General features: G+C 46.6%; 1 protein-coding gene across 1 annotated transcript; it reads right to left on the bottom strand.

Moving 5' to 3' along the window:
- Window positions 1–1,754: 1,754 nt before the first annotated feature.
- Window positions 1,755–15,373, bottom strand: dusp10 (dual specificity phosphatase 10). Its single transcript, XM_084313893.1, has 4 exons — window positions 15,249–15,373; window positions 13,147–14,000; window positions 4,116–4,484; window positions 1,755–2,809 (listed from the first exon to the last, which is right to left on the bottom strand). Exons 2-4 carry the CDS (start codon window positions 13,946–13,948, stop codon window positions 2,544–2,546), a joined length of 1,437 nt encoding a protein of 478 aa, XP_084170019.1. The 5' UTR covers window positions 13,949–14,000; window positions 15,249–15,373; the 3' UTR covers window positions 1,755–2,543.
- Window positions 15,374–15,919: the final 546 nt, after the last annotated feature.

Below are 15,919 nucleotides of genomic sequence, written 5' to 3'. Positions count from 1 at the left end.
CAGTGTTGTTGTTTGTGTGTAACCGGTACACAGAGACTGCTGAAGGGGATTTTGCATCTTTTTTGGGGGCTCCTGCTTTTGACTCCTGTCTGCTTCCACTATTAGTCGTCTGGGTCTACCATGCACCGGTCCAGTGGTGACACATGAATTAAGGCATCGATAGAGGCACTAGAATTGACAGCAGTGTGCTCACCTACGCAAGGCAAGAGAGCCCACTTAACTATAGTTTAGCGTCAGAAGGACACACGGTTTCTAGATTAGAGCGGGGCGAGAGTCCTAGACGACCACAGCACTGACATTTAACCAGGACCCTGGGAACGTGGGTTTCGCTTGGAGCCTGCGCCTCGACTCACGGACCCGTGCTATACCTTGTGACGAAAGTAGATCATGGCTGAACACTCCAGGGTGAATGTGGCAACACACCACGCATACAGTGACTATATCAGGACAAATCACAACCAAAGGAAACGTTACAGTATATTACAAGAGGGATGAGTTGTTAAGGATGAACGTCGGTGCCACAAAGAATGGAGGAGACGACTGCAGCGGGAAGCGAAATATCCTCTCAACAGATCCAGTGATTAGGAATAACCACTGGCTAGGGCTGGGCGATAAAACGATAACGATAACTATCGCGATAAATTATTTCCTCGAAATAAACATGAAACGTGGTCGCAAAGTTTCGATATATCGATTTCCAAGCTTGGCTCCGTTCAGCCTCGGCTCACCACACTCACTAACAACAACCAACGTTACGTGATGACGTGACGTGCATACGCACAACAGCTAACAACCAATCAGTGAAGGAGATGGCCGAGAGCGAACGAGATCCGGAAGGAGACCCAGAGGTACTAGGACTCACTCAACAACAAGGCTTGCTAGGCTAATTAGCTTGCACGGCGTTGTTTTATATATTTACGTGCCGAGTATGTGTGTGTTTTGAATTCTGAGGCCACGTTTAAGTAGTGTGGGGTATACAGTGGACGTCGTTTCAATATATTGTGGCGAAAGAGAGTATTTTAGTGTCATATTTAGCACATTGTCGTGGAATTCACAGCTTAGAAGCAACAGGCTGGCTAGGATACCTAGCTTGCACGGCACTGTTTTATATATTTACGTGCCGAGTATGTGTGTGTTTTTAATTCTGAGGCCACGTTTATAGTAGTGTGGGAGTGGACGTCGTTTCAATATATTGTGGCGGAAGAGAGTATTTTAGTGTCATATTTATTGTCATGAGATACTCCGCTTGTCGGCTAACTGTTAACGTGCGCGGACTGATGACGACATCAACTCGACTTGAGACATTCGCAGCAGCATATTAGAAGTTAATTAAACTTGACAGACATTATATCGACGATAATTATCGATATAGAATTATATGAAAATTTTATAATTTTATCGCGATAACGTTTTTGGTCATATCGCCCAGCCCTACCACTGGCTCACTGTGTCTCTCTCTCTCTGCCTTCTAGTAGTCATGAATTACGAGGCACTTATGGCCGTCTAATGAAAATGTACCGCTGGAATAGCGTGTGGTTTGGCGTGAAGGTGGAAGCGATGGAAAAGAAAAAACTGTGAGAGTGGAGAAAGAAAAGAAAAAACACAAGACGAAATTACTCTGTGGTTCCATGTATTTCTGAAGAGTAAACAATAGGAAAACAATACACATAGAAGACTGACACACGCCAATAAGCAGGGCCCCAAAAAAACAACATACCTGCACCCCCCCCCCCCGTCATATACTGTACTTCCGTGCCAGATATTATGGCATAAATTGTATGTGGCAGAAACATAAAACTGAACAACAGCAATAACAGCAACATCAAAAATGTTATTTCAGCAGAGCTGGAAATGTTTTTCTTTTTTATAATCATTACCAATATATACATATAAGATCAAGCTCTTGGTTGCATTCCATTCTGAAATTATTGCACAGTAAGCCACTCTGGGCTTGTCATGGTCACCCCCATAAACCCCAGCGTATAAAAATAGAACAAGAACATTAACACACCAAACAAGTCCTTGTTTTTTTCTTTTTTTGACAGGCACTGCCGCGGCCAGCTCAGCCCGAGTCTGCGATAGAAACTGTGCGGCACAATGTGAGCCACAGCCTCCGAAGAGTCTCACTCCTGCTGCAACTGCTCTCCACGGAACATCTTGTTTTCCAGAACAGTTAATCTATTTCCCTTCCCTCGAGTTCACTCCTTGGTGGCCATGAACGGGCTACTTCCGACTGACCGCCACCCCCCCCCTCTCTAAAACATGTCCACTCGTCCGGGACGTCAGCCAGGTCCGGACAGTGGGATTTTTGGCATTTCTCATCACCAGTGACCCAGGGCTTTGGCACTCCTGGAGAAAGTCCCCCGAAGACCAAGAGGAGATTCTCAAACAAGACTCCTCTCTCTCTCTCTCGCTCCGTATAAGTACGAGTAGCCCAGTCCCTCTCAAACAGTATGCGTGTGTATGTATGTGTGTGTGTGTGTGTGTGTGTGTGTGTCTGTGAGTAGAGTGCATGTGGAGTCTTTGTTGTAGTTTTTTGTCACTCAGACGACGGTCTCCACGCCAACCAGCTTGGGCGTGAGGATGCGCGGCGTGACGCCGTTGTTGAGGTCCTCCTCGAACTCCAGGAGCTGCCCCATGAAGTTAAGGTTGGGGGAGATTATGGGCCTCCTGGTTTTGACAAACTTGTAGGCGTCTGTCATGGTCATCCAGGTGTGCTTCATCAGGTAGGCGATGACGATGGTGGCCGAACGGGACACGCCTGCCTGGCAGTGGATGAGGAGGCCCATACCCGCTTGCTGTGCTTCTTCTGTGGGTGGGAACAACATATATATTATATTCATATTTCATATCTATTATAAAATAATTATATTATATTATAATATTATATATTGTGGCAGATATCATCCCCCATCCCATGGCTACGTGGAGGAAGGGAGATACTACTGCCATGGGCAGAGGAGAGTTAATTAGGGAGTTGATTAGGACTGATGGAACACACCTGTGCACCACGTGATCACCCACATCCCACACACAGAGAAAGGGGGAGTGGAGGTGAGGAAGGAGCAGAGAGAGTGTGATACGGAGTTTGTGAGGTGAGAGGTAGTTGAGAGGAGAGGTAATAACGAGAAGGTGTTCGTGGTACTGGACCCTGGACTGGCTGAGATACCCCCTTGTGAAATTGACCCTGGACCGGACGACAAACCCCGAGTATTGAACATTCCCTTTTTGTACGAGAGCCTGATACGTGTTTTGACCCTGGACTGTTTTTCGACTACTCTAATTGCCCATCGGACTTTTGTGCTATTAATCAATAAATATATTTTATTTATTGAAACTGTGCTTGTGTGGAAATTGAATTTGTTTGTTTTGGACTGTATCGAGCCTGAACACCACCAGGCTCGTCACAATATATATTATAAAATAATGTACGCTTTAAAAATCATTAGGGCTTAGTCGACCGAGACTTCAATTAGTCGTTTCCTGTGCTTTATTTTGCCGCGATGAAAGGGAGTCCTCGATTAAATCAACGAATCGACGACCGATTTCTTCAGTCGAGGACGGCCTTAAATATCATACAAACACCTAAACACATTTGCCACTGAACATTCCAGTGTAACGAGGACTTCGATTGTGCCGACTGTGCATCTCAAAGATCCATCATTTCAAATCTGAGCAGCAGCCATTTGAAAATGCATCAACTGCAACCTGCTCAAATAAATAGAAAAAAAAGAGAAGAATAAAACAATCTATCATGTGAAATGTGACCCCCCCCCCCACACACACACACATACACACACTACCGCAGTTTAAAGGAACACGCCAACATCTTGGGAAATTAGTTTAGCTCAATGAATGGAAGCGGACATGGCCGGTTAGCATTCGGGAGAGGTGTTAGTTGGACAATGCCTAGGCTAACCGGCCATGTCCGCTTCCATTCATTGTGCTAAGATAGGCTAGCATGCAGCCAGATAGCTTTCTACTGAACGCACAGAGAGGAAACTGGTATCTATCTTCTTCTTCGTCTCTCTCTCTCTCTGGAAAAGACGATAAGCTAATTTCCCAAAATGTTGGCGTGTTCTTTGAAGCTATACTACGGTTGTTACTTTTCATACCGATGAACTCGAACGCCTCCTCAAAGTACTGCCGCAGGTTCTGCTTGTTGCTGTCGGTGGCGGGCAGGCGCTTGTAGTTGAAGAGCCCCGTGTCGTAGTGGTAGAGGGGCAGGTGGGTGGTGACGTTCAGGACGTAGCCGATGTTGGCGCGCTGCAGCTGGCCGGCGTCGTGGGCGTCGTGCTCGTTCCCCAGGTAGAGGAAGGGCAGGATGGGCGTCAGCTCGGCGTTCTCGATGTCCGGGGTGGAGGGCAGGGAGTGAGGTAGTGGCCCAGTCAGGCCGGCGGCTCCGCTGGCGTCCAGGGCCTCGTGCAGGTGGAGGGAGTGGTCGCACAGGTTCTGGTGGATCTGCCTGAAGCAACTAAGGCCTCCTGGGGAACACAAGACGACAAACGACACCAGGATGTGTGAGCGCATAACAATTACTGTGGTGCTGCTGCTGGCGCTTTCTTTGGTTCATGTTTTTTTTTTAACCCTTTCACTACCACACTACCAAAGGGTTAACCCTTTCACTGCGACAATACAGAAGGTTAACCCTTTAACTACCACATGGCAAAGGGTTAACCCTTTCACAACCACACTACAGAAGGTTAACCTTTTCACTACCACACTACAGACGGTTAACCGTCTGTAGTGTGGTAGTGAAAGGGTTAACCTTCTGTAGTGTGGTAGTGAAAGGGTTAAGGTCTGGAAGGAGATGAAATGAGCCAATTGGAATAAGGAAAACGGTCAAAATACAGTGCTGTCTAATAGTTTCTTTATCTCATCTTCCTCTGTTCTTTTAACTATGTTAAAAGTGTAGGATAATAGGTTTTGCATGATCAATCTGATAAAGGCAACGGTAACAGGCGAGTCAATCACAAAAGAGCTTTATGACCCTGAGACATATAGAAGACTGTGAGCCCCCAACGGGCTAAGCCATTACATTTGGATGTAATTTGAATGTCTCCATTTGGATATCGCATCAGTATGGAGGGATTTGCACTGTTTCACTTTGCATGCACTGTACAGTATGTCTGCGGGGGTGGATCACCCAAGGAGTAGCCACCATTTTGGAGAGTGAGAAATGGCCAAAGCATCCGCAAGGCGAAGCGGATCTTCAACAATGTACCGTCCCTGCCCGCGTAGCGATCACTCTTTCTTTTCACAAGGTAAATGAATATGATATCATAACGTGTTTTACATAAAACATGTACCGGTATGTATATCGCTGGACATCTGCATATAACAATCCCATAATGTTAACACACACATACGCCATGGGGCAGACATGGTGTCAGTCAAATGCAGGCGGGTTAACTTCGCACCTGTTGCCATTACGCCATCAGCCCACCCCCCCCCCCCCGTCTCCCCCCACTGCTGGCTTAGTGGGGGAGTATCAGTTCATGTATTGTTCGCATTACAAGAGTTGACGTCATGCCAAGTGAGGTCATTGTATGGCCGCACAGAGCTTCTCTATGGCAACCGGGCAGGTGGGGATCTCCTGTCAACTAGTGTGTGTATATTGTAAGAGTGTCATAAAACACTGATGCCCCCGATTAAACAAGTTAGCTGCTTGACGTTACTCCCATTTTTCTCTAGTGAGATGTGTCATTGTGATCATTTGCCTACACTACAGTAAATAACAGAACAGAAGTCCTTCGCGGTTATTTTGTGGCGCTTAACACCACAAGATTTAAAGCACGTCTTAGTAGTGTTAGTAGTTGGTCCATCGTCACCTTGTGATAACACACCCAGGGCTTGTTGTACTTGAATGAATGAATAGTTTATTTTCGGTCTTTGTTTACAACAAATCAAAAACACACTTGTGTGGACTTACAAAAAGAAAAAGAAAAAGAATCACAAATGTACATAATGATATTCAAAGTAAGCTCACACACAAAATCCAAACTAGGCGGCTGAGTGGCGCAGTGGGCAAGGCGCTCGCCACCAACGCAGGAGATGCTGGTATCGAGCCCAGCTCTCGGCGTTGCTACCGGCTTGGCCGGCCGTCATACTAACACAATTGGCAAGTGTTAGAGGGTGGGAAAGCCGGTGGGTGGGGATTGGACGTTGTGGACAGCGACTCCTACAGGTCGGTTAGGTGACGCCGGTGCAGAGGAAACAGGAAGTAGCGGGGGCAGCGTGAGCCTCCCACGCGTTACTCCTCGCCACTCAGAGTTCGAGCTGCTGCGGCGAAAAGATGCGACAGGCTGCCTCCTCGTGTACCGGAGGGGACACGGTGATGCAAGGCTTCTATCATCACTACAGCCGACCAGTGGGAGGCATAGTCTAGCAACGTTCAAGACAGGGGAGGGAAGAATTGGAAATACGAAATTGGGATGGGAGAAAAAATGAAAAATGGGGAGAAAAAATGGATAAAAAAAAATCCAAACTCAATCACCGAAAAAAGTAATAGGCTGAAGCAGTTGCTTATTTTTGCCTATCCTTTACAATTCTTAAAAACTAAATATATTTTTTATATAAAGAAGAAAAAAATTAAATATGCTGCAAGATATATTTTTTGAAAAAGAAATGTTTGCTGTTTTACTCAAAACTGTACTCCTGAATTATTTTATTTTTTAAGGCTTTTTTTTATCTCCCCTGAGAAGTACACAACTTCAACCCGTCACTAAGGTTATTCCATAGTTTAACTCCCAAAATTTAAACACATCTAGCTTTTACATTAGTTCTTACTTTTTTACATGTTTTAAGAATACATAACCCTCTTAAATTATACTTTCCTTCTCTTGGTTTAAAGAGACATTGAATACAAACTCATCAGTCAAGAAGATGACTAATGATGCCATAGGCCCATGTTCTTCTTCTGTTAACCGAGAAACTAATGTACATCTTCAGCCACAATGTACCGTCTAGTACCCAGAATGCCCTGCTTGTACGTCCTCCCCTGCGTGTAGCACACAGACTCAGTTAAGCTATGTTTGGCGGTCGCATCAACAGCACAACACAGTCGAGGCTATAAGCGAACTCTACGCAAGCTGTGGAAAATGTCCCCTATTCTTGGTCATACTGAGCCTGCATCGTCCTACTTAGGATGCGTTCAATTGATAAATACCCTCTTTTCATAGAAGAGTGAGAAGAGCAGAATCTCCAGAAACAGCATATTGTGCCCGAGATGAGATCTGTGGAGTGTGACGGTCTGTCATTATCTCTGACTAAACTCACAAAAGGGGAAAGACCACCAAGTCTCTCTCTCTCTCTCTCTCTCCCTCATTATCTCTCCCTCATTGTCTCTCCTCTCACAAGGGCTTCTCAAGCCAGATAGGCATGTGCACTGTTTCCACCCATAAACCTTCAGTGTCTACATACAGTAACAGACGTTAGTTTATGACACTTCTGACAAGACGTTACTAAACTCATGCTGTCGGTGTCTGAGAATGGGAGCTAATGTTTTCAGGTATAGAAAATGTCATACCGCAACATTATCACCATGAGTCATGGCCTAACATCACAATGTTTTCGTGTAAAGGAACTACGAGAACAAAACCCAATGATGCCGTCAACCGATCATGGAATATGAGTTTGGTGAGGATTTGGTAAATTTGCCATGGGTATTCTACAGTAAAGTGTGTCGTAGCATTTTGTCTTCATCCATAGGTTAAAAACATATAATTTATTATCATTGTTGTTGTTATCATCATTATTATTACGAAGCCACCCTGATTCCTTGGCCCACTACGAATAAATATTTTTGTCAATCTTAATCAAATAAATGACAGATTACCGTTCAAATGACATTTTCAATCATCGTCACAATGTTCCAATTATAATCAAGACAAGAATTGCACATGATTCAGTTCATCACGAAGATCCTCCTGAATAAATGACGCCTAGCTTTATAAATGACGCTCATAGTATATTAGTAACATGACAACATCCAAACCCCTTCCTGCTCTGCGTCGTGGCAGAGACCAGTAGATACAGTATAGGGCCTGGGCTGTGTATCCATCAGCATGTATTCCTGTCTATGAGCATGTTATCACATCGTGTTTTATTTTACATTGTGAATTATTATGATACACGATTTCGCTGTCTAAATGACTAACACTAACAGTAACTATTCATTCGAGATTTTCCGTTTCATTTTGATAATGTATTGCACTTCCCATTAGGCTAACAATCAGTCAAATATGATACACATAAAATGGATTATCTAACATGTAATTCTCCATATAAGCGTATATTATGGTATATATATAAACATAAAACATAAAGTTTGGACATTTGTGTTGGTAGATTATTTCTCTGTTGTAACGATGCTTCTTGGCAATACATTTTATACAGTTGAAAAGCCTGTTTATTTACCTTTTAAATGGTGCCCCATTTGTAAGGACCATGGATTTGTGGGATGAGCAGCACAGCTGAGTAATATGGGTCGTGCCCATGAAAAATTTGACAAATCTTATTCAAACAGCTTATTCTGCTGTTGCTATCGACTCTTGTTCGGTGTTGTTTGGTGGATTGGATGATTGAAATCTATCATTAACAAGGAAGAAACAAGACATATTGGCAATTTTACAATTTATTAATTGAACAAACAACAGTCAGGAGCCTCAGTAGCGTGTGGAAGAACCATACACAGCCACAAGAGCCTGGCACCTCCTCATGCTGGACACCAGTGTGGTCACACACTGCTGTGGGATGGCATTCCACTCCTCAACCAGGATTTGTCGCACCTCTCAAGTCAGCCAACATGGTTCAGGTTGTGTTGGTCACCCTATAGCACGAATAGCACGCCTAAGCTGATCCCATCCCACAAGTGTTCAATTGGGTTGAGGTCAGGACTGTTGGCAGGCCAAATTCAGGTGGTCTCCGATACAACCCGCTTTGTGGGGGCGAGCGTTGTCATCTTGGAGGATGTAGTTCGGCCCCAGACTGGAGATATGGGATTGCCACTCAGTGGTAGGGGTAGGTGTGGAAAAGTGACCGTAGCTCAGCGGAGAAAGGTCCGATCGAGGTCCATCTCTGAGGAGGTGCCAGGCTGTTGTGGCTGTGTATGGTTCTTCCACACGCTACCGAGGCTCCTGACTGTTTGTTCAATTAATAAATTGTAAAATTGCCAATAATGTCGCATTTCTTCCTTGTTACTGATAGACTTCAATCATCTAATCCACCAAACAACACCATAAACAAGAGTCAATAGCAACAGTTTGAATAAGATTGGTCACATTTTTCATGGGCGCGACTCACATACTCTGCTGTGCTGCTCATCCCACAATTGTAAATAAACAGGCTTTCCAACTGTATAAAATGTATTGCCAAGAAGCATTGTTACAACAGAAAAATAATCTACCAAACACAAATTTCCAAACTTTATGTTTTATGTTTATATACATACCACAATATCTGCTTAGGTATGGAGAATTACATGTTAGATAACCCATGTCATGTGTATCATATTGGACTGATCGTGGAATATACATACAGGTGCAGCTCAATAAATTAGAATATCGTGGAAAAGTCTATATATTTCGCTGTATTGATGCAGTCATTTGTGCAAAAGGAGCCCCAACCAAGTACTGAGTGAACATATTCATACTTTTCAGAAGGCCGACATTTCTATATACAAAAGAAAAATACATCTATTTTAAAAATTTTATTGGTGATACAGAATTTTGGGCTTTCATGAGCTGTAAGACATAATCATCTAAATGAAAACAAATAAAGGCTTGAAATATTTCACTTTGTGTGCAATGAATCTATAATCTAAGAGAGTTTCGCTTTTTGAATTGAATTACGGAAATAAAATAACTTTTCCACGATATTCTAATTTATCGAGCTTCACCTGTATATATTGGGAAAAAGCCCTCTGAATATCGTGATATCTTACTACATATCGGCCAGCCTTACGACAGAGTCCAACATATATATCTGCAGGACTTTCAGGGTTGATGGAAATAAGGCTGAACCGTTGGATTCCTACAGCAGCAGCACAAGCCTGCATTACAGGAGAATTAAATCAGGGATAATAGTCCAAGGTAGTCTGCTGCAGCCTGCTCCCTGTTTCTCCTCCTGCTCCCTGTTTCTCCTCCTGCAGCCTGCTCCCTGTTTCTCCTCCTGCTCCCTGTTTCTCCTCCTGCAGCCTGCTCCCTGTTTCTCCTCCTGCTCCCTGTTTCTCCTCCTGCTCCCTGTTGCTCCCTGTTTCTCCTCCTGCTCCCTGTTTCTCCTCCTGCTCCCTGTTTCTCCTCCTGCTCCCTGTTTCTCCTCCTGCTCCCTGTTTCTCCTCCTGCTCCCTGTTTCTCCTCCTGCAGCCTGCTCCCTGTTTCTCCTCCTGCTCCCTGTTTCTCCTCCTGCATCCTGCTGTTTCTCCTCCTGCTCCCTGTTTCTCCTCCTGCTCCCTGTTTCTCCTCCTGCTCCCTGTTTCTCCTCCTGCAGCCTGTTTCTCCTCCTGCTCCCTGTTTCTCCTCCTGCAGCCTGTTTCTCCTCCTGCTCCCTGTTTCTCCTCCTGCAGCCTGCTCCCTGTTTCTCCTCCTGCTCCCTGTTTCTCCTCCTGCTCCCTGTTTCTCCTCCTGCTCCCTGTTTCTCCTCCTGCTCCCTGTTTCTCCTCCTGCTCCCTGTTTCTCCTCCTGCTCCCTGTTTCTCCTCCTGCAGCCTGTTTCTCCTCCTGCAGCCTGCTCCCTGTTTCTCCTCCTGCTCCCTGTTTCTCCTCCTGCAGCCTGCTCCCTGTTTCTCCTCCTGCAGCCTGCTCCCTGTTTCTCCTCCTGCTCCCTGTTTCTCCTCCTGCTCCCTGTTTCTCCTCCTGCTCCCTGTTTCTCCTCCTGCAGCCTGTTTCTCCTCCTGCTCCCTGTTTCTCCTCCTGCTCCCTGTTTCTCCTCCTCTGTTTCTCCTCCTGCTCCCTGTTTCTCCTCCTGCTCCCTGTTTCTCCTCCTGCTCCCTGTTTCTCCTCCTGCTCCCTGTTTCTCCTCCTGCTCCCTGTTTCTCCTCCTGCAGCCTGCTCCCCGTTTCTCCTCCTGCTCCCTGTTTCTCCTCCTGCTCCCTGTTTCTCCTCCTGCTCCCTGTTTCTCCTCCTGCAGCCTGTTTCTCCTCCTGCAGCCTGCTCCCCGTTTCTCCTCCTGCTCCCTGTTTCTCCTCCTGCTCCCTGTTTCTCCTCCTGCTCCCTGTTTCTCCTCCTGCTCCCCGTTTCTCCTCCTGCAGCCTGCTCCCTGTTTCTCCTCCTGCAGCCTGCTCCCCGTTTCTCCTCCTGCTCCCTGTTTCTCCTCCTGCTCCCTGTTTCTCCTCCTGCTCCCTGTTTCTCCTCCTGCTCCCCGTTTCTCCTCCTGCAGCCTGCTCCCTGTTTCTCCTCCTGCTCCCCGTTTCTCCTCCTGCAGCCTGCTCCCTGTTTCTCCTCCTGCTCCCCGTTTCTCCTCCTGCAGCCTGCTCCCTGTTTCTCCTCCTGCTCCCCGTTTCTCCTCCTGCAGCCTGCTCCCTGTTTCTCCTCCTGCTCCCCGTTTCTCCTCCTGCAGCCTGCTCTGTTTCTACCCCTGCACTGAGCCACAGACACAGACAGATGAAGGAGGAGGGAACTGAGAGGAGTGTCTTCCATCAAAGTACAGAGGATAGAGGAGAGGAGTAGGAGACGTGCAAACAAAAGGAGGGGAGAGGAGATAGGAGAGGAGTAGGGAGAAGAGAGGAGAGGAGAGAAGTAGGGAAAAGAGGAGATGAGTAGTGTGAAGAGTATGAGTATGGAAAAGGGATGATATCAAAAGTGCTATGATCCCACTGCAAGACCATGTCTAGGAGGCAGACAGCACAGCAGCAGACAGTGACACTCACAGCCCCCAACCAAACATGCTGCTCCCGCTTCTCTCACACACACACACACACACACACACACACACACACACACACACACACACACACACACACACACACACACACACACACACACACACACACACACACACACACACACACACACACACACACACACACACACACACACACACACACACACACACACACACACACACACACACACACACACACACACACAACGAGGCTCCCTATTTACCAACAGCTGCTTCCAATTCCCTGCAAAGCACTCGGAGTATGTTATATACTAAACCAGAGTTAGTGTAGTGTGTGTGTGTGTGCGTGTGCGTGTGCGTGTGCGAGAGAGAGAGAGAGAGAGAAAGTGGATAAAAGAAACCTAGAGAACAAATGTGTGTGCATGTGCACGTGTGTCACAGAGAGGGGGCCAAGTGAGAGAGAACTAAATGCATGTGTACTGTTGTACACCCGAGTCTGTGCACAAGCGTGTGTCGTCATGCTATGCTTACTGCTGACTACACCTCTTGGATAAAGGGCAGAAGTTCCTATAACTCTACATTGGTGCTATTGTATAGTAGTGTCTAGTATATATGACCGATCTTCACTGGTCTTCTTCAGTACATACAAGCAGGCTCACAATGTAGTAGGTACAGTAAGCTCACAACATCTAAAACCATGAAAAGGTATCCATCTTCATGACAATTTCAGTTGACCGCAGAACCGCAGATATCAGAAGCAAGACAACGGAGATCAAATCCACAACAGGCCATAGATACTGCACTCAGCTTCTAAAAACGCAGATTTCTATGTTTTTAATATATAAAATCCTCAGCCTTCAGCTGATCTCCTAGAAGGAGGCATCCTATACATTGTGTCCACATAGCGTCTTGTACTGACATAAAAGCGCTGGGAGGTGCCAATGATGACAGCAGCGACTGTCAGAAAAGTTCGGAGATTTTCAACTTAACAAGGACACACACAGTGTCACAGATGCATAGATTGACCTGGCCTTACACAAAGTGCCGTGCCGTGCCGTGCCTGTGAGCCGCCACTAGGGGCAGAGTGGCAAAACATCCGTGAAGAATTGAATGAATGAGCGAGTTGGTGACAGTGCCGGTTATAGAGGTGCTTTGAATCTGAACAGAGCTTAACAGAGTCTGAAAACACGGCCGCATACACTCTCTCCTCAGTGGGGAACATTTGAAAGAAGCTTCACGGACAGCGAAAAAGACACCACATGGACACAATGACTTGGTGTTTTGGAGATACCTGCTGAAGTCCTACCTTTGAGGATGAGGGGGTCCTTCCCCTCCCTCCGTAGTGAGTCCAGTAACACATGCAGCGGCTGGGAGGGGGTCACCCTGGAAGGGTCGACGGTACTCTCGTCGTAAACCACTATCTCTTTGGAGAATATGCCCTTATAGGAGTCCTTGCCCTCGCGGCAGGAGATGAGGTCCAGCACGGTGATCTTGCCCTGCTGCAGCCGCCGTCGGCTGATCTTGTCCGAGCAGTTGATGTGCACGGCCCCCCGGATGTGGCTCTTGTTGTACTCCATGAAGGGCCGGCAGTCGATGACAACCGGCACGGGCCCCATGGGATGACCCATGGGGCAGCGGGCCATGCGCCGGGCCAACTCATTGGGATGGAGGACCCGCACGGCGGACAGGGCCTTGGCCGGGCCGGGCGTGAGGCTGGGGGTGGCGCTCGTTAGAGCCTCATGGTTGCCGACCATCGGGGCGGAGGGGCCGGCATAGCTGAGGTTGGGGCTGCTGGCGCTCACCTGGCTGAGGCTGTGGGTCTGGGTCTGGGGGTCCCTTTCATACGTGCTCACGGAGCAGCAGCTGGCACTGCTGCAGCCACACGACAACGACCGCGTGGAGCCGTTGGACGAGGGCATATACGTGAGGTTGGTCGCCCGGATCTTCACCACAGTGGTGCTGCTGCTGACGACAGTCTTGCTGCTGCTGCTGGTGGTGGTGGTGATGGAGTCCAGATAGCCGGTGTCCAGGCGCAGTCGGAGTTCCTGAGGTCGGATTGGCCTTGGCAGCGCCACCACAATTCTGTCGTCGAGAGGAGTCGGAGGCATGGGGAAGCTGAGAGCTGGGAGCGTCTATGGAGAACTCAAACAAGCAGCCACTCTGCAAAGGACACATGTGGAGAGAGAGAAGGCAGAGGGTCAGACCAGAGCTGCTGCTGCTGGGGGAGACATGCACACACAGGGATCATATAGTGATGTATTCGTGGGGAATGTTCAAAAAAGAAAATGGCGTGAGGAGTTTTGCTTAAAAACTAAATAAATTGATTCTGTGCAGGACTTGAATGAATAAGCCAAGAGGATACTACTACGCAACCTTTTCGTCTGTTTGATCAACATGCAAACTAGAAGAAACGGTTGCTGTAACCAAATATTAGTAGTGTCAACACCTAAAGGGAAACACCCAGTTGGTGGGAACAATCAGGTATTACAGACTGTCCACTAATAACAGTGAAATAGACACAGCAATGCATACCATGATGAAACTGGCTCAAATTTGAATGCAAACAATATCCACCTTCCAAAAGCATACGTGCATGTATGATGACACTGAATTCCCCATGCCAACTATCTCTGGCCAACTCTGTTCCATGCAGTGGCTCAGTAGCCAACATCACTGTGACAAAAAAAAAAGATAAAATACTGCATCAACGCTATACGCCGCAGTTTGGTCTCTCCCTCCAAATCACACACGGAACATTCGGGGTCCAAAGGAGGGTGGTTCGTTTTCATCAATAACCTACCAAGAGCCATGAGCCTTAAAAACAAAATAACATGTCATCCGTATATCTATGCCATGTTGTAGAAACAGCCAAACGACCGAACGATGCCTGTTCTCTGGGCATTACCAGCTGTTCAGCGCGCTGCAGATTCAGTAAGGGGGGAATCATTCATGGCAAATTCATTGAAGAAACCGGCATGAGAACGTGCCGAGAATATGATATGGGTTTCGGATGAGAATGATCAGATGAGCTTAAATCTCTCTCCCTAAACAATTCTGACCGCAAACCATGCATGCAAAGAATTAGTGATGCTTGCATTTAATGTGGCCACGGTGGTGAGTGGCAGCAAACTTGTTCGCAATGGGATGCTTTAATTATGATATTAGCGGTGGCGAGAGAAAAAAAAACCAATGTAGACCTACTTTAAAAACGCTAAATAATTGATCATGCGTTTGATATTTTTATCCACCAATTATGCAATCACGTGCAATTCCATGAATGATCTGTCTGAGCAGCAGCATCGATAGGTCTGAGCAGTGGCTCAGTTAATCCTAACTATTATCAACAACTACTTGTGCAGCATACTCGAAAGTGATAATGATTCATTTAAGACAAAAAAGTTTACTCACATGTCTCGGTACAAATATTTGTGCCTTGCGGTTAATGCTAGACGGATAATATTGACGCTCGCTGGCAGTGGTGCCTCCATTCAGTCCGTCCCAGTGTTGAGCATCGGCAACAATTTTACTTTTACCCCTCTGCTCCCCAGAAATAATATTGAAGAAGGTCAGCCAACCTACACAAGTCGCGCTCTGGGATTGACACGAATATGAACCAATACACGACTTCATTAATATTACATTGATACGCTCTGTACAGTGAAGGCCAGCCCAGCGGTGGGAGGGGTCTCGCTCTGGGTCTACTGTCTGTGGGCCGAGCGGCGTTCAGTCCCATGTACGAGGAGGGGATGATGTCATTGGCAACCAATCAAAAGTCTCTACATGTGAATTAAGGAAGAAGAGCGAAGTGGAGATGGACTGCGCGCAGAGGTGCATTCCAATCCAGAGAGGTTATCTGTATGTCATGTATCATGTATGTCATATGTCCCGATTAATTGAAAATGGGGGACCCTGATGTAAACAAGACGAAAGTCTTTCTCTGGTCTGCATCCCTTTAAATTGTGTGTATTGAGCCGTACTGTATTGTACCCATTCTGCAATCTGTTAATAACGTTTTCAATCAATCAATCAATCAATCAATCAATCAATCAATCAATCAATCAAAGAGGTTATGCCTAAAC

The sequence above is a fragment of the Notolepis coatsorum genome, assembly GCF_963971535.1.
Source record: "Notolepis coatsorum genome assembly, chromosome: 5".
NCBI lineage: Eukaryota > Metazoa > Chordata > Actinopteri > Aulopiformes > Paralepididae > Notolepis > Notolepis coatsorum.
The sequence above is the reverse complement of the archived record's forward strand: the minus strand, read 5'-3'. Positions and strand labels throughout refer to the sequence as shown.